General features: G+C 39.8%; 1 protein-coding gene across 5 annotated transcripts in view; it reads right to left on the reverse strand.

Moving 5' to 3' along the window:
- Nucleotides 1-20,391, reverse strand: part of LOC114655926 (SH3 domain-binding protein 4-A-like) — a 165,787-nt gene that overhangs the window by 72,280 nt on the left and 73,116 nt on the right. For 3 of the 5 annotated variants that reach the window (XM_051930597.1, XM_051930594.1, XM_051930596.1), the window contains 2 exons: nt 11,037-11,225; nt 1,089-1,706 (listed from right to left, as the gene is read on the reverse strand). The exons of 1 other annotated variant lie outside the window; for it this stretch is intronic. In XM_051930597.1, the coding sequence (XP_051786557.1) occupies nt 1,482-1,706; nt 11,037-11,225 (414 nt within the window). In that variant the 3' untranslated portion in view covers nt 1,089-1,481. Of the gene's footprint in view, nt 1-1,088; nt 1,707-11,036; nt 11,226-20,391 lie in introns of those variants that run through there. One more of the 5 variants, XM_051930595.1, reaches the window with a different exon arrangement.

The raw sequence follows: 20,391 nt of genomic DNA on the forward strand, positions 1-20,391 counted from the left end.
GGCCTGAAACTACACATCAGCATTTATCAGGTTGTATGGTTGCCAGTGTTCACTTGTATGTTGCCTTATTGTTATTATTTATGAATATTATCAATAATACATTATTTAAAGTGTAACTTAACTCCTGCTTGTCTTTTACTACTCCTAATTCCCTGAGGTTATAAAATGTAGAAGGGAAGGTGGGGAGAAGTTATCTGGTACAGTACCTTATAAACAGTGGTAAGTCTGGGAGATTTGTGGCATTCTGACCAAAGGCAACACATTAATAATATAAAAAGGGGAAAGCAGAGTAATATATTACTCTACCAAGACAAAACACCTACTCAATGGCACCTCGACACTCATACACTTGTCTCTTTAGAGCATCCAATCAGTCATATTCTTGTTTACCATGGCATCAGAGGAAGAGAACATCTTGGATTTTGGTTGGACATGCAAGTCCTACTTTTACCATACCTGTGACAGTACTATTCTTGTTTGCACATTTTATTTTTTTCCATGAGAGTACACAAAGAGCCCAAACAAAAACGCAAATTGAGACAAAAGCAACCAACACTGGCACTGTGATGCAGCAGCGCTAACCACAGCACCATGGGTAACATCACTTTGTATGACACCAGAGTGCAGGCCCTGCTTTACTCAGTCAGTATCTGCTAAACAAAGTGGCCTTATAATGCTTTGTTGGCCGTGCTCTAGAAGAACACTTGTAAAAAGGTTTTGGGTGAATATTCAACATAGATAAGCACAGAAAATAAACTACATCTTAAAAATAAAAATAAAGCAGAGTCTAACCACAGATGTTTAAATAAGCAAGTTTGTTTTTACTTTTTTGGCACTATTATAGGCATTTTCGTAAAGAAAAGCATACATCCTAAAAAGGTCAAAAACCTTACGTGTATCCAACAAGATTCAGTACAAAATATACAAAACAACATTTGTGAAAAGCAGAAACAAAATCACAAAGACCAATCAGTTTTAGTCTAAAAAAACACTTGAGAGAAGTCAAATAGCAAACCGCAAGAACAGAGACGAGGGTTAAAAAAAAAAACAACAGAACCAACCACAGTTTTCACTCCTCTTCGGTGAAGTTAAAATACCACAAATCGGACACACTGTCCGCACTTCTTTGTGTTCCTACTGGAAAGCACATCATTTCTAGATTTTAAAGAACTGTGCAAAAAATTTTGGTTAAACAGCTAACTGCAGAAATTAGTAAAAATACCTCTCTTTACATGCACTGGGTGTGCCTTTTATACTCTATATAAAATTATAAATCTCAGTGGTAATTCCGCTACTCTATAATTTTCATCTTTTAAATTTGTATCAGGTTGAGGTCATTGATTTTAAATACAATGCATCTAAAAAAATGTAAATCCAATACCAATAACGTGAGTCATGTTTTTAAGAATCGACAATCAAGGCTTTTGGCTCTGAGAAGACCGGATAGTGCTGTCAAAATCTAAAGAATGGAACCGACACATTTAAATAGCGAAGTCATCCTGAGATGTGGGGCTGAAGGCAGAGGCCCTCAAAGTGTCGAGTGAATTGACAAGTATCAGGGTTCCAGTTAAGTGTTTCCAGCGCTTTGTGATGGGGTTCTTCATCTTGTCCAGGCCCATGTGTAACTCTTGGATCACATCACGATAGCTTTCGCCCATCTGAGCACTCCAGGTGAGCAGGAAATCGTATGCAGGCTTCCACATCGCCTGGGAAGAGATACCAGAAAATAAAGTAAATATAAGCTGAAGTGTTCACATTTGCAGTTGCAGGAGAAATCAAACATTCCAACAGTACCTCCTCACCTTTTCTATCTAGAGGATCATGCTTTGTGTAAATCAGTACAGTGGCATGTAAACGTTTGGGCACCCTTACTTAAAATGTCTACTACTGTGAGCTAAGCGAGGAGAAGAAGAACTGATCACCAAAACGCATACAGTTAAAGATGACACGACTGTAATATTTTAAGCAAAATTACATTTTTATTTGTATCATTCACAGGTTCAAAATACGAAAAAAAATGAAAGGGGCCTGAAGCAAAAAAGTTTGGGCACCTGACATGATCAGTGCTTAGTAAGACCCTCTCTGGCAAGTATCACAGCTTGTAAGCACTTTTAGTAGCCAGCTAAGAGTGTTTCAGTTCTTACCTGGGGTATTTTCACCCATTCGTCCTTGCAAAAAGATTCTAATTTTTGGGGCGGAAGTGGTGGCTCTGAGGCTAAGGATCTGTGCTGGTATTCAGAAGGTTGGCGGTTCGAATCCCCATCACTGCCAAAAAAGATCCTACTCTGCTGGGCCCTTGAGCAAGGCCCTTAACCTTCAATTGCTCTAGGGGCGTTGTACAATGGCTGACCCTGCACTCTGACCCCAAGGGGTATGCGAAAACTAACAAATTCCTAATACAGTGGAACCTCGAGATACGATCACCTCTGTATACGAGAAATTCAAAATACGAGGAAAGTATGAGCGAAAAATTCAGATCTAAATGCGAGCATTGGGCTCGTGTAACGAGCCACGAGCCAGGCTGTGGGTATAGCTCGCGGCTTAGCAAGGGGGCGTGGTAGCAGTTGCGAGACGCGATCTGCAGTGTCTGCGTTTCTCACTTAAGTGCACAGATGGGAAACTGCCCACATCCATGATTGTTCCTGTGGCTGATGGGCTGCAGCTGCCATGTCCTCCCCGCATATATAGAGAAGTGCGAGCCGGTTAAGGGGGAGAAGAACTAAAAGAAAAGAGAGGAGAGAGAACGGAGGTTGCGGCAGGCAGGTGTAGGAAGTCGGTGCGGGAGAGCAAGCGAGTGTAGGCTCGCGTGTAGCTGAACAGTGAGCTGAACAGGCAAGCCAAACAGCTGAAGCAGGACGGTGTAGAGAAGGTCAGCTGCATTAAGAGTGTCTCGCCTGTTGCAGAGCCCGCAGGTCAGACGCTAACAGAGAAGCAGCACCGGGGATTGTCATCTGTTTTTTAAAGACTGCATCCTTTTGACGTTTTAACCTCGTGTTAAAGGATTGTTATTCTTGTGTATTTTAAACCTCCACTTCACAACTGTTTTAAGGATTATTTATTTAAAGATTTATTGAATGCTCTACTGCACTTTGAACACCTGTTTTGATTCTTATATTATTTACCAGTGTTATTTATTAAAGGTAGACTACAGTATATATAATTTATTAGTGTTATTTGTTAGGAAAATTGATTTTTATGTTAATATATTTGGGGTGCGGAACGGATTAACTGGATTTCCATTATTTTCAATGGGAAAGTTTGTTCTAGATACAAGAAATTCGCTATACAAGCTCAGTGCTGGAACGAATTAAACTCGTATCTAGAGGTTCCACTGTATAAGAAATTGTATAAGACGAAATGAAGAAAAAAAAAAAAAAAAGCCGACTTGCATGCACTGCTCTTTTGAGATCTGTCCACGGATTCAGGTCGGGGGACTGTGAGGGCCATGACAAAACCATCAGCTCATGCCTCTTGAGGTATCCCATTGTAGATTTTGACATTTGTGCTTCAGATCATTATCTTGTTGTAGGACCCGTCCTCTTTTTAACAGATTGTGTGATGTTCACTTCTAGAATTTGCTGGTATATACTGTACTTGAATCCATTCTTTCCTCCACCAATGGCATGTTCCCTGTGCCACTGGCTGCAATACAAGCGCAAAGCATGATGATCGAGCCACCCTCATGCTTAATAGTTGGAGAGGTGTTCCTTTCCTGGAATTCAGTACCCTTTATTCTCCAAACATACCTTTGCACAATGTGGCCAAAAAGTTCTACTTTGACTTCAGTCCACAGGACTTGTTTCCAAAAGGCTTCAGGATTGTTTAGATGTTTATTTGCAAACTTCAGGCACTGAATTTTGTAGCTAGGATGCAGGAAAGGTTTTCAAGTATACCATGAAGATCATATTTGTTCAGGTGTCACTGCACAGTAGAACAGTGCATCACCACTCCGGTGTCTGCTAAATCTTCCTGAAGGTCTTTTGCAGTCAAATGGAAGTTTTTATTTGACTTTCTAGCAATCCAAAGAACAGTTCTTTCAAAACGTTTTCTTTGTCTTCCAGACCTCAACTTGACCTCTAACTAATCCTGTTAACTGCCATTTCATATACAAATTGAGGAAACAGCTGCCTGAAAACGCTTTGCCATCTTCTTGTAGCCTTCTCCTGCTTTGTGAGCATCAACTATTTTTCATTGTGCTTGGCAGCTGCTTAGAGGAGCCCATGGCTGCCGATTGTTGGGATGAGGTTTGAGGAGTCAGAGAATTTATACAGCTTTGAAATTTGCCATACCTAGGATTTCCTAATGACAACCATAACAAACTAATTAAGGTCTGAGACCTTGGGAAAAGTTATCTGAGACCTCGGATATCTTGGGGTACCCAAAGATTTACATGGTGCTCCTTTACTTTTTACACTGTACAATTGTACAAAACAAAAACAATACACTAATCTTGCATAAAATGCTGAAAGGAAATGTGTCATCTTTAACTTAAAGCCTTTTGGTGATCAGCACATCTTCTGCTCACTTAACTATTCACAGTAACAGACAATTTAAGCAAGGGTGCCCAAACTTTTGCATTCCACTGACTCTTTTAAATACTTTTATTCAGACACATGGGGTGGGAAGACAGCATTACATTCTCAATTTGCCAACTTTAGGCAACAAAGGTATCTCTGAATGTTCTCACTTGTAGGTACAGTCCGGGAAACTAATTACCACGAAAACGTAATTGTTTTAAGTGGGTATGAGAATGTTGTATGTTTTAAAGTTACTCTCTGGGAAGCCTGTGTTTCCTAATTTTTTTGTAGCACAAAAATGCAACAGAAATACACCTGAAACTCTAGAAAGTTCAGCAGAAGGTTAGTGTAGCTCTTGTAAAGAATTGCATGATGAAGAAAAAGGAACTTTCAAAGATAAACCAGGATAAGGTTACAGAAAACCCAAATCAGTGCATACAGGAAAATCATAATGCATTAAAAACTCCAAAGCACAGGTAGAATCCTCAATAAAGAGGGAGAAATCATGACGTAAATAGCAATTTGTGTAAGAGAACCCAGATAAGTTGAGGACTTGGACAACTCCAAGAGAGGAACTTCTTAAATGGTTAAGTTGGGAGAAAATGCATCTACGACAATTGGAAAGAAAGAACCTTCTAAAAGGACAAGTAGAAACAGGGGTATGGGGTACTCTGCTAAAGTGATTTGCTTTTTCTAATAAATAAAATGAAATTTGCTATTTCAACATATTCTTGTTTATCATGGCACCAGAGGAAGATGATACCTTGCATTTTGGTCTAACATGCAACTAAGAATTTTACCGTACCTGCTACAATTCTACTGTTCTTGTTTGCCAGAAGGCACGTGAGAGATTTGGAAACTAAGTGAAAGACGACTGTATAGCCTGAAGAGACTAAATTAAATGTTTCAGACTCAGTGCTTAGTGTTACAATTCTCTAAGTAAGAGCCTGGATGAATTGAGAGCAGAAATGCAAAATGGATGCAGTAAACATCTTTAAAATGCTGGAGAGAAAACAAAAAACTACTGCATTCTAAAAGACAATATATGTTATGATTTAAGGCCAGCTGAACAATGAAACTAAACAGTTAAGTAACTGCAAATTCGAGTGAATTAAAAGAAAAACGTCCGTGCTCTGCAGTAGCTCGGGAAAGTCAAGTGGAGAATAAATGGAGTTCAACATCCACAGAAGGTGAGAAACTGGCAGAGTTTTTTAGTGAGACTTTTGACGTACAAAAAAGATTTGCAATTGTTAACATTTCTTACTGTTAAATCTGTGCTTAATGCTACTCTGTTTACATCCACAAGATGGCAGTAAAACATCACAAAATTCTTTACCCCTTTTAAACAGCACTGGATAAAAAACATTTTTATTTTATAAACAAATATTTTGGAATGAGTTTAAAAATAATAAAACCTACTTAAATATAATCACAATAGTCATACAGCTCAATGTATTAACTAAACTTCCAGCCATCCATTTTCATACTTGGTTAATACCATTACAAGGTCACAGCAGCTTATCCAAGCAGCATCGCACTCAAGACAGAAACAAGCTTAGATGAGCCACACTAATTCACACACCCACACTGAGTGTCGCCAATCACTTTAATGCTAACTATACATCTTTGGGATGTGGGAGGAAAACAAACAGAAACCCTCACAGACATAGACGTGGTCTCCTGGGACTGTGACACAGCAGCTCTTACCTCTGTGCCATCACTTCAAAAATGAGACATAAAAACTCATCCATTCAATCCATTGCCCTTATTCTACTAACCTTACTTAAAGGACAAGTTCATATTTTTCAAGTCAACGTTATTATTTCAAAATCATGATATATATTTATTTGCTACATAAAGTTGCATTTTAAAGAGGTTTTTTTTTTGTAATATACTTGTGGTTTCCTCTAGCTTACTTTGTGAATGCCGGACATGCCAATGGACTCATAATGGGTACATTTTTCAGGATTTAGACAAATAACCTATAATTTTAAATCAGCAATATGTCCGACTATGAAGACGAGGATACATTTAGAATAATCACTGAACTGTATTTGCACAAGTCAGAATATGATGAGGAGAAGCTCCAACATATCAAAGTGGGAAGAAGAATCAGAGAGACAGAAAGCAAAAGATGCAACTGGAAGGTGAGGCGATTGTGAGAGAATAATCTGGAGGTAACAATAGTTAAGTACAGTCGACCCTTGATATACGACCGGCCTGACATGCGAACAACTTGATTTAAAACCAAAATTTTTGTTTTGATTTACAACCAACATCTTGCGTTACAACCTGAATGCGGTCAAATGTATCCGCTTGCGCGATTGTAAACAAACAGCCGAGAGCGTTCGTAAGCGTCAATCGGAGCCCAGATACATGTGTTTGTGGACGTAATTTCGGTCAGTGCAGTGATTTATATAATTTTTTTCGATAATTGCTAAGGAAGGAAGAGAAGGTAACGAAGGTAAAGAAAGCGATCACAATCGAAACGAAGAAGGAAATTGTGTGGAAATATAAGAGTGGTGTTCGTGTGACCGATCTTGCTAATATGTACAGCATGTCAAAATCCACCATCTCGAAACTTTTACAAAGAAAAGATTTGTATAAGGAGGCTCCTTCCAAACAATAACCACCTTCCATTTCATTCTCCTCCTCCTCCCTTACCTGCAGCCCAAAGATGTCAAATTAAATGGTGAGTACAGTATGAAATTGTTGTTTCTCGTAGGCTAGGCACTTTTTATAACTTTTTGGTTAGTACATTAGAAAAATTATTGGTGTTTTGGTAAATTATGTACATTATACAACCCTTTTTTATTATAAAAAGGTTAAGTAAGTGTTGCTGTGGGGGGTTCGGAATGCATTATGGGTATTTCCATTATTTCTAATGGGAAAAATAGTCATGACTTACAACCAACTTGAGTTACAACCAGCCCTCGTGAACGAATTGAGTTCGTAAGTCAAGGGTACACTTTATTTTGATTTGCAGTGTCCAATGAAATATATAAGCGTCTGTTTTAGAAATGTCACAAAGAGAACTACTGAAATGGTTAAGTAAATAAAAGACAAGAATGTACTAGGAGAATGGCTGATGTAATATACAAGATGTACTAGGAGATGACTGAGAGATCAACAGATGCCCTGTAAACGAGAAGACTGGACAGTTGTCACATACACGAACAAGACTGTAGAAGAATAGACTTTTATTTGTATAAGTTATTTAGGTGTAAGCCAACAAACCAATCAGAGTAAATGTATGCATTAATCAGCACAATTATGTAAATTCAGTTGTTTATAAAATAGACCTCGGCCCTTATTTCTTTGATCATTCTAAAACAGGCTACTGTGATGAATGCTCCCTCTTCAGCATTTGCCGTAGAGTAAATGAAGGGCATAAAGTAGAAGTTCCATCGTGCCAGGTTCCTGACTCAGATGACAAGATTACGTTCTTTAATATATTTCCAATTTATTTTGTACCACATGATGCAACAAAGAACGGTGATTGGCGGTGCACATGTGAAAAATATGAAGTAATCGCCACTGAGCAAGAGTGTCTCTGTTGCAGGGAATGGGACATGCTATTTAATACTTAGATGTGTCAGGGGTTGAGTCCTCTTTATTACGTGAGGAGCAGTATTGGTTACTGATGAAGATGAATTTTCAACTATCATTAATAACGGAGTCTTGCAGACATTTTTTTTCCACTTTCGAAAATTAAACTGGAACAAACAATCAATGGGCAGCTTTCGTTTGAGTACGTTTGCAGGCCTGCTTTCTCTTTCTCCAGGTCTTCCAATTGAGTGGCCACACCCTACCTAGGCACTCCAAGCCATAACTTTAGCAAATCATGGAGATTGATGGAAACTGTAAATGTTTTTTTAAGTTTATGTTTACACCCTGGATATGCACATTTATGAACCATTTTCTTGGTGGAAAAAATTGCTCTCCACAGCTTCAGATACATGTTTGTTTTAGTGCTGATGAACTTTCTTATGTATGTCCAAACTCTACCCACGATGGAAGCTGTGAGCAGAAAGGCGATCGTGAATTGTATTCTTACCTCAAGAAAAATTGGTCCAAGAATCTGTGAAAATTATCTCTAGTTTCCTTTCATTATCATAAGTATGCCTCAACCTTTGCTGCTTCAAAGTGGATATACAAATTTGGTAAGTTTTAAAGCTTTTTCTATCATCTATGGACCTGTGTACCCTACAGCCCCATTGTAAACTGCAAGAACAGACAGTATTTCTAAAATTTATAAAAAACACTTCAATTTCAAACACAATTTTATGTAGCAAATTAATGTATACCATTACTGTGAAAAAATAACTTTGACTTGAAAAACACCGAACTTGTCCTTTAATGTTTCAACATCATGTTTGTGATGTCTTATAAGGACTCCTATGTCATTCTCCAAAGCTGCATCCCAATTCAGATTAATAGGGACCCCTTTCCTCTTGTTGCAGCTGAAGTGAACCACAAAAAACTGAATACTCTCTCCGGAGAAGGGGACAGGTAAGGCTTTTTTTAAACACAGAATCAACAAATATGTTCATGGTGAAGTGTCTGTATGTCAGTGATAAAAGTTCACAAACACCCTGCATGATCTGAAATATAACTAGTCGATGGGGGCATGGGCAAAATATTAAGTAAGAGTTGCCACTTAAGACGTGCATCCATCCATCCATCCATTCTCTTCCGCTTATCCGCGGTCGGGTCGCGGGGGCAGCAGCTTGAGCAGAGATGCCCAGACTTCCCTCTCCCCAGCCACTTCTTCTAGCTCTTCCGGGAGAATCCCAAGGCGTTCCCAGGCCAGCCGGGAGACATAGTCCCTCCAGCGTGTCCTGGGTCTTCCCCGGGGCCTTCTCCCGGTTGGACGTGCCCAGAACACCTCACCAGGGAGGCGTCCAGGAGGCATCCTAATCAGATGCCCGAGCCACCTCATCTGACTCCTCTCGATGCGGAGGAGCAGCGGCTCTACTCTGAGCCCCTCCCGGATGACTGAGCTTCTCACCCTATCTTTAAGGGAGAGCCCAGACACCCTGCGGAGGAAACTCATTTCAGCCGCTTGTATTCGCGATCTCGTTCTTTCGGTCACTACCCATAGCTCATGACCATAGGTGAGGGTAGGAACATAGATCGACTGGTAAATTGAGAGCTTTGCCTTACGGCTCAGCTCCTTTTTCACCACAACAGACCAATGCAGAGCCCGCATCACTGCGGACGCCGCACCGATCCGCCTGTCGATCTCACGCTCCATTCTTCCCTCACTCGTGAACAAGACCCTGAGATACTTGAACTCCTCCACTTGAGGCAGGATCTCGCTCCTAACCCTGAGAGGGCACTCCACCCTTTTCCGGCTGAGGACCATGGTCTCGGATTTGGAGGTGCTGATTCTCATCCCAGCTGCTTCACACTCAGCTGTGAACCGATCCAGAGAGAGCTGAAGATCACGGCCTGATGAAGCAAACAGGACAAAATCATCTGCAAAAAGCAGTGACCCAATCCTGAGTCCACCAAACCGGACCCCCTCAACACCCTGGCTGCGCCTAGAAATTCTGTCCATAAAAGTTATGAACAGAATCGGTGACAAAGGGCAGCCCTGGCAGAGTCCAACTCTCACTGGAAACGGGTTCGGCTTACTGCCGGCAATGCGGACCAAGCTCTGACACCGGTTGTACAGGGACCGAACAGCCCTTATCAGGGGGTCTGGTACCCCATACTCCCGAAGCACCCCCCACAGGATTCCCCGAGGGACACGGTCGAACGCCTTTTCCAAGTCCACAAAACACATGTAGACTGGTTGGGCGAACTCCTATGCACCCTCCAGGACTCTGCTAAGGGTGTAGAGCTGGTCCACTGTTCCGCGACCAGGACGAAAACCACACTGTTCCTCCTGAATCCAAGGCTCGACTATCTGACGGACCCTCCTCTCCAGGACCCCCGAATAGACTTTTCCAGGGAGGCTGAGGAGTGTGATCCCTCTGTAGTTGGAACACACCCTCCGGTCCCCCTTCTTAAAGAGGGGGACCACCACCCCGGTCTGCCAATCCAGAGGCACTGTCCCTGATGTCCATGCGATGTTGCAGAGACGTGTCAACCAAGACAGCCCTACAACATCTATGGATAAGACGTGCATCATTCTTAAAAATACCCTCTGTGCTAATAAACATCCCCTCTAGTCTGCATAGGTCAGATGCCTGAGGATCGTTTTCCTCGGATTACTCCACTGCCAATGATACTTCTGACTGCCATCTCATGAAATTATGGTTACTATGAGTCTTAAGAACATACTTTATAAATAAACAAATTACTAAATTTCTGTGGACTATATACTGTATAATGTATATAGTATCTGGTATTTTGCCATTTACTAATGGCTATTTTGTATTTTAAATATGGTAGTTAAAATGTAAGTGTTATTTTAAAACATAAATCTAAATGTATCTGAATTTGGATGGACCTTGCTAATAACCATTAATAGACAAGAACTAGCATATTTATGCACCCAAAATGACATACCTCATTATCCAGCACTCCATTCTTGTCTCTGTGAGGCGCTTCATATGCTTCCATCTGATGTTTGGAGACCTTTGCCAATTTATCTGCCAGTTCCCGCCATCGCCCAGCAACCTCTACAGCTGTGGTGAGCAAGACAAAGTCCTGGATGAGTCTGACCACCAGACCTTGGCAATCCATCTTTAGCAAGGCCTGAAATGACAAACATAAGTCAATAGTGCTTCATTCACAACTACACAGTAAGGCATGCATAGCAAATACAGATGGGAAACAAAAAATAAATAATTAAGGAAGCTAGACAATGATGGTTCCTTTGTTTCCTCATAAATAAGGTTTCAAGTTTCACAAGGATTTTTTTTTCATGACAAATCATCACACCAACCAAGACAAAGGCCATACAAAACAATATTACTACAGTCTACTATTTCAAGTGAAATGAGAGCTCAGTACACGTTGCCGTATTTATTTCAAACGTTAAGCGATTTACATGCTTTGTTGCAGTATAGACTCTCTGGTTACTAAAGATGGCACCGTATAATATTCAATGAATAACTTGGTAGATATCCAGCTCTACATTAATTCATTTAAAAGTGCATGAGTTACACTCCCTTTTGTAAATTCATCTGTCTAAAAATACACTGCCCAAAAACAGAAACGCTTAAATCACACAAGTGGAAAATCTTTACTGAGTAATACTGTCTGTAGTACTAGTGTGTTGTACCGTGTTAGCCATTATGGATGTAGTGAGAAGTCAAGCAAAATGACACCTTTTATTGGCTAACTAGAAAAATTACAATATGCAAGCTTTCGAGGCAACTCAAGCCCCTTCTTCATGTACACAAGATTAAGAATGGGCCTGAGATGCCTCGAAAGCTTGCATATTGTAATTTTTCTAGTTAGCCAATAAAAGGTGTCATTTTGCTTGACTTCTCACGGAGTAATACTGTGTAATTTGTTGAGAATATAATGATGTAACAACAGTCAATAGAAACCAAAATCACCAACCCACTGAGGACTGGATTCAACATCAAACCGAAAATCAAAGTCAAAAATTGAAATCACAGGCTGATCCAACTTATGTGAATTTCATCACAACAACTCATAAAATTTCACAGTTGTGTGTATGGCCACCACGTGCCTGCATCCACTTTCAGCAACGAATGGGCATGCTCCTGATGAGCCGGCAGATGGTGTTCTGAGGGATCTCCTTCCAGACCTAGATCAAGGCACCGGTGGGCTTCTGGACAGAATTGGATGCACCAATACTTTATGTCCCAGAGGTTCTGAATTTGGAACATGCAGGCCAGTCAATGGCATCAATACCTTCTTCATCCAGGAACTGCCTACACATTCTGGCCACATGATGCTGGACCTTGTCCTGCACCAGGAGGAACCCAGGACCCATTGCACCAGCATAAGGTTTGACAATGGCACTGAGGATTTTATCCCAGTACCTAACAGCAGTCAGGGTACCATTCCCTAGCATGTGGAGATCTGTGCAACCCTCCAAGGATATGTCTCCCCAGACTATCACTGACCTACCACCAAACCGGTCATACTGGATTATATTACAGGCTGCATAACAGTCACCATGTTCACCGCGTCTCCAGACTGTTTAATGTCTGTCACATGTGCTCAGTGTGAACCTGCTCTCACCTGTGAAGAGAATGGGGAGCCAGTGGCGGGGCTGCCAATTGTGATATTCTTTGGTCAATGCCAATCGAGCTGCACAGTGATGGGCTGTGAGCACAGGTCCCAACAGAGGACGTCAGGCTCTCGTGCCACCCTCATGGAGTCTGTTTCTGACAGTCTGGTCAGAAACATGAACACTAGTAGCCAGCCTGAGGTCATTTTGTAGGGCTCTCCTGTTCCTCCTCACACAAAGGAGCAGATACCGGTCCTGCTGCTGGGTCTAGCTCTCCTCGTGTAATGGTTCATCTTCTGGTATCTCCTACATGCTCTGAGCCTGTGCTGGGAGACACTGCAAAACCTCTTATGATGACATGTATGGATGTGCCATCCTGGAGGAGCTGGACTACCAGTGAAACCTGAATTGGCTGCAGGGACTGCCTCATGTTACCAGTTGTGACAAGGACACTAGCAAAATGGGAAACTACAGAAGAATCAGTCAGGAAGGATAAGGAGAGAGCAACTGTCTGTGGCCACCACCTGTATATTCATTCCCCTTTTCGGGGTTGTCTTGCTGTTGCCTCTCCAGTGCACCTGCTGTCAGTTTCATTTGCACCAAAGCAGGTGAAGTTTATTCACAATCGCTTATACTTCCTATCTGGACAGATTGTTATCCCTGAAGCTTAACTGACTTGGTGTTAGACTGTGATGCTTAAGGGTTCCCTTAATTATTTTGAGCAGTATATATTGTTTACGCCTGCTGGCTTTCAGCTCATTGATCACAATTTCTTTTTTCTGTAATGTTTCCCTAAACTTCTTTTGGATTACAATATCAACAAGGAGAGCCATGGGTTAAGTGTCCACAAAAAGGAAAGTCGGTCACTTCCAACCTAAGGGTAAGGGGGATTTTAAATATAATTTCTATTAATCTGGGTGACTGACTGCCTTTTGTTTGCATATCAGCCTGAAGCCCACAAAGTTTTTTATAGTATATTGAGACCACAGAAAGCCATATGGGCGTATAAATCATGACAAATAAATCATGAATCTTTATTTGTGTGGCCAGTTCAATTTAAAATATTATTACTTTACTGTTTGAGAAATAAGCATGTATAGGTCTTGATATCTTGTATATTAGGAAAAAAAATGGTCCTAACTCACTCAAAAATCTGAGAATGATGCAAATTTAGTCCTACTATTAAGAATAGGAATAATATCATTTTATCCATTTTCATAATTTAGGAAGTGACTCTTAACCAAGATTTAGGAAGATGGCATTGAGGCAGAGATCAGCACACACATCTCAGAAAAGGCTGAATGTTGAAATGCTAGACAACCATTACCTTGTAAAAAGATACTATTTGACAGAGATAGAATAATATGTGTAGCACATCTTGTAAGTTATGTGATTGCTCCATCTACGTGATGAGAAGCCATGCCCTAATAGCCAAAATTGAAGTGTTGGTAGTATTACATTCTTTGGCCACAGGGAAAATGCTTAAATCTTTGCTATTGTAAAGCTGCATGTCACAGCAAATGGTTTTTTGAATTTTGCACCAGCCTTTGGATTCGCTGATTAATATATGTCCCCAAAACTCCATGTGAGGTTATATTCAAAGCAAGCTGCATTTATGCAAATCACTGGCTTTCCTGGAGCTGTTAGTGTGACTGATGGCACGCACGTAAAGATCACTGCCTTAAGTATAGATTAGCATGCATATGTGAATAACAAGCGTTATCACAGTATCAACACATAGGTGGCCGTGGATGCAAACTGTATTGTACAAGCAAGCATATTATACTGAAGATATGCAGGGCTGAATGGGTGAATGTCACACAAGTATGCTGAGCTCTTCAATCAACAAACCCCTGGAATATTCACATTACACTTTATAATCCTGGGAAGGCAGACGACATTGGATAAACAGAGCCATACAGATTATGTGACTCTGGATGAAAATTGGAAACACTAAAAGAGTGAACTAAACAGTACTGGAACAGCCATGACTGGTTTCAGTAACCATTACATAACAAGGTGTTTCCTCTCACCATAAAAGCAAGAAGGGGATTCTTCTAAAAGTATGGCTATGGATCATCCACCTTAACAGGTTAAGTGTCTGCATGTCTATCTGTGTGTCCATCCAGTTGCTATGTCTCTCTCATTCCAAAAATGGTGCATTGCAAACATTAACACTGCTTTAACAAATCCCATCCTAAATGGCATATAACAGAGACATATGCATTGCATGGAGCACTGTATACATTTAAGGCTGAGGTGTAGCATATCTAGTTCATTAAATAATCGTGCCAGTTATTGGACTTTACTCTCATTCTGTGTGTCTTCCCATCTCGATGTTCATTACAGTATTACTCTTGATGTTTTTGCAAATGGCCCAGTTCAATACATGAATCTATAGTACTTCATGAGAGTGGCACAAGCCTTTATTTGAGGTAATCACGTTCCTTTGAGTATTATTATTAATATTACAATCTTTGGGTTGAAGAATTAGCATCAGTATCAGAAAGCTACAAAGTGTTGTCATGTTATCCATGGAAACTACAAAAAGTCATCCTGAGTAAAACTTTTGAGGTTCGTAGTGCCATAAAATCATGACATCAGTCATTCTCAAACGTGAATGCCTTCTCCTAACAGGGAGTAGGTGTAGAACATTTCATAAATACTTCATGTCCTACTCTGGGGTAGGGCAAATTCTTAACGTAATCAAACTTTTAGAGAAGCTCCTAGGGTTAATTCTAGATGCTCGACAAATACGCACATTGGTCTCTACATTGTGACGGTACAATTGAGGATGAGGAAATATTATTATTATTAATGTTCTTTATTTGCCTACCAAGGCACGGTGGCGCAGCCGGTAGCGCTGCTGCCTCGCAATTAGGAGACCCGGGTTTGCTACCCAGGTCCTCCCTGCGTGGAGTTTGCATGTTCTCCCCGTGTCTGCGTGGGTTTCCTCCGGGTGCTCTGGTTTCCTCCCACAGTCCACAGACATGCAGGTTAGGTGTATCGGCGATCCTAAATTGTCCCTAGTGTGTGCTTGATGTGTGTGTGTGTGTGTGTGTCCTGCAGTGGGCTGGTGCCCTGCCTGGGGTTTGTTTCCTGCCTTGCACTCTCACCCTGTTTCGGCTGGGATTGGCTCCAGCAGACCCTTCCGTGACCCTGTAGTTAAGATATAGCGGGTTGGATAATGGATGGATGGATTAGCCTACCTTATCATTACTACTGTATGTGCTTTTGGGAATCATATTTTGCCTACTTGTTTTACTAATAAAATAATGCAGGGCATTTTGGGTAAAAATAAAAATAAATTTGTGAAGACATTACAAGGCATTGCTAACAGTCATTAAAGCTTGATGGTATTGACATGTGTCAGTCTAAGCATACCTAGGACTATTAAAGCATGAACATCATAGGAACAGAGCTACAAAATATGACTTTGAACATGTATACGGTATTTCAAACTAGCAACAGTTGTATAATGCAACATATTTTCCAGTTACGTATTGTTTTAAGCCACCGATCTAGACAGATGATTTTTGTCACTCTGAACTCCATGCTAGACATCCTTTCTGAATTCACTTAAAAAATGATTAACTTGAGGATTCTGTATCCATCTGTTAGCCTCTCCCCATATAACAGCTACAGTACATTTAATTTTTGTCAACATTTTTTGGAAATTTTGGTATACATTTTTTTAAGTTAACTAAAGCAATATATTGGCTTTAAAATGTGTCTTGATAAGTAATGACTGTGCAGCCACATAAAGCAAACCACTGACTGACTGCTCCTTACTTAAGTGGACTTTGAATGCAACAGACAAAAATTCTCCTCGGTTCAGATTTTTGCCCTTGTTGTAGCCAACACTGACATTCATGCCAGGCAGCAGACACTGAATGTCAACTGCACACAAATCTTGTTTATCCTCTTAAAAGAAAGCCAATTCTTCAAAACATTTAAGGAACATTGAAATATCTTCGTAGTACATGTTTAATTATTCTATCCTTCCAGTGTCACGCCAGTCCCATCAAGCATACAGCGTATGGCAGGAACAATCCGTGAACTAGCGCAGCAACACCGTGTCTTCACATGTTTAACTATTAACAATATAGATTATTTAAATGAAATTAAAGTTTTATCTGTATAATATAATGAACATATTTTGCTGCATTTCATCTTAAAAATGATATTGTCATCATATGTAAATACGCGCTTTATAAATCGCTCAGGTTGTGCAATATTATAACTGTAGTGCAAGTTTACATTAAGGTGATTGTACTTTTAAGTAAAACCAGTTCTACAAACAGCATTTGATGGACTGATTGAGTGCGTTTATAGTTCTTTGGATGAAACTGTTTTTGAACCGCTAGGTCCGTACAGGAAAGGTTTTGAAGCGTTTGCCATGTGAGAGCAGTTCAAATAGGCAGCGTGTGCTTGATGCTGTATACCGATATTTCTCTTTCCAATCAGCTGCTCTGAGTGGTGCAGTGAGAGTAATATGGAAAAAGTTGATCCACTGTGGCAACCCCTAACGGGAGCAGCTGAAAGAAGAAAAAGAAGGTGCAGTGAGAGTAACAACGCTAAAGCAGCTATGGTATTTAGAATAGTTTGGCCATTCCGTGGACCATTATATTGTTACAGGTTAATTACAATCAGATGCATTAAACTAATAAACAATATGCGGTTAATTTCAGTGTATTTATAAAGCCGCGTCAGGGATGTGGATCTAAAAAAGAACGGGTAACCAAACATGAACAGTAGCACTGTTTTGATGCTGGGTGCCGCCAGTCTGCAAAACCGAGCACAGAACTTGCGTACGCCAGGGTATGAGCTACCATGGAAATGTGCGTGGCTTTACGCCAAGTTTAGGTTTTATACATCGCAATTTGAACGTGGAAACGGGCTTACGCAACATTTTTGTGCATACGTACCGTTTATACATGAGGCCCCTGTACTCACTGGTAAAATCCACATACTGAAATGTAAGTTCAATGCTACCAAATGAATGAGTACAACAGTAATACTACAAATTACCAAAATTCAGCATGATTTAAAATAGAATTATAAGCAAAGACTTTAAAAATACAAAGTTTATTATGGCAATGCTTGGCTACTTTAATGCACATAAACCATTGTGACAGTCAAGATACTCTAAAGTCCTAATTTTTAACAATCCAAAGCCTTTATTAGATGCACATTCACATTAGTTTCTCATGCTTTATTCACTTGATTTCAGTACCCACAATAAAATCCAGACCCATTACAAATTGATATGATTACTTTATGTGATTTTCATGTATTTTTGAGTGCTAAATTAAAAAATGATAATTTTTTTCCATTATGTAATATTTTTTTTTACAAAACACATAACATACTTTTGCTGTCAAATATTTTTTTTATTGTTCTTGCACTATAATTAATGATCATTTGTTTAATTTAAATGATAATTTGTTTGAATTTAATATTTTCTAATATTAAATTCTACATATGTTTAAAGCAAACGTTTTTATTTATTTATATTTTAACTACAAGAAGCACTGTTGGTTAATATGAAGGGACCTGAAAGACCCTACATATAAACCCCATGTTTTCCTCTGCAAGTGGGACAGCAGAGACAAGAACTGCCATTGGGTTCAGAAGGAACAGTCAGCTAGAACAAAGTAACACTTGGTGCCAAAAACATCATCAGTCCTTGCTTGGTGGGTCCTCACAAAGTGCTACTGCCACCGCTTCATATCAGACTTGGTTTAATGAAGCGGTGTGTCAGATCCCTATTTAAAAGATGGGCCTGTTTTGTGTATTTGTGTCTGAAAGTTTCTGGGTTTGTCTGAGGCTAAATTGAAAGAGGGCATTTTGCCAGACTTGTATTAGTTCTTAGCTGTTCTGGAACAATAAAGATGCAAATTTTAAAGAAATTATGAAAAACTGGTTAGTTAAGTATGAGGAATTTAGTTGCAACATGTAGCTCAAAATTTACTTTTTTTGATTCACGTTTGTAATTTTTCGATGAAAATCTTGCAGCGGTGAGTGAAGAGCAGTGTGAAGTATTCCATCAGGATATCAAGGACAAGCAAAGATGGTACCAGGGATATTGGGATGTCAGTATTATGGCGGAGTACTGCTGAATGATTCATAAGAATGCACCAGAAAAAGTGTAAAAACAATAAGCCACCAAACAAAGTTTAGGATAAAAAAAAAAAACACAAAAAAAACCTAAAGAAGTTATGTGTAACTTAATATGTATTGTTCTTTTCTTTACATATATGTTTAAAAAATAATTATTAAATACAGTATGTTCATATTAAATTGATTAACAACAATACTGCATACATGAATTAAATACTGGGAGAGTCAAAATTATGTTAACACTAATGGTGCTGCTATGTATATATGTACATACAATTTTTGTGGACAATTTATGTGCCACATATGGTGCACGTGCTGAACATGATGGCAAACAGGTTGAGACATTCCTGTAATTCATCTTGCACATATGAAGTATGTTTTGTGAATAAATTGTTTCCGCCATTCAAATGTTGACATAATTTTCACTCACCCTGTATGTAAATAGTTAACTTTTAATTACATTTCTTTTCAGTTTAGTGCTTAAATATCACATGCTGGAGACATTCTAATTATGCTTTTATTGTGTTCACGAATGCCAATAAAAATAATTATTCACAGTTAAAAAAAATTTCACAAGATTAATTTTGCAGGCCTGTGTTACTGTATCGGTCCCATGACTTATAACCTCATTTTTTTTGTGCTCAAGTCTGCGGTTGACTGCTGCAGATGCAATACTGTCAAATCTGCTGGCACACCATTACCATCACTTCTTTTGCTTTTTCTAGTATGGGTTGCAGGAACAACAGGCTGAATTGGGCTGATCAGGCTTCTTTATACACCAAAAGCTTTCACTAAATCTTCCTAGGTAATACCTGGATACTCAGAGGACAACCGTTAGATATAATCCCACCAACATGTCCAGCTCTGTCCCACTGTATTCTCACAGTAAGGCCTGTTCCTTGAACTTGTCCCATGGGAGGTTTCAAAGGGATATCCTAACTATTCCCAAATCACCTCATCAGGGCCCTTTTCATCAACAGAAGCAGTGGTTCTATTCTGAGGTCCTCCTGTATTGCTTAGTTCCTCACCCTGCCATGAAGAGTCAGTCTAGCAACCTTGCACAGTAACCTCATTTCAGCATCTTGTACATGTGATCTTATTCTGACAGCAATTGCCCAGAGCTGGTTTAGGATGGCAATATGGACTGACCAGTGATTTGACATTGCCGTCCATGGGCTTAGCTGTCGCTTCACCACTACAATCCAGTTCAAGCTTCATAAAACTACTGCCACTGCACCAATTCATCGGTAAATCTTAGAATCTAATATACCATCACTCATGAACAACACCACTAGCTACTTTAACTGCTCCACTTTGAGCAGCTGCTCACTCCTTATCTTCACAGAAGAATCAGAGATGACCAGGACCTCAAATTCCGAGGTGCCAATTACCATCCACACTACATCGTACTCAACCGTATAGCAAACGTCACAGTATTACTGAGAGATTAAGAAGCACACAGTATGATTCCCACATTAGTCTGGCCCAAGAAGACATTTGTTACCTTAACAGGAATTAAAACTGAGACCAACTCTAAATTAGAAAATAATTATATATAAGGCAGGACTACATTGTAATCACAAGTATGAA

This window comes from Erpetoichthys calabaricus, chromosome 8 (assembly GCF_900747795.2).
Source record: "Erpetoichthys calabaricus chromosome 8, fErpCal1.3, whole genome shotgun sequence".
In the NCBI taxonomy this organism is placed as follows: domain Eukaryota; kingdom Metazoa; phylum Chordata; class Cladistia; order Polypteriformes; family Polypteridae; genus Erpetoichthys; species Erpetoichthys calabaricus.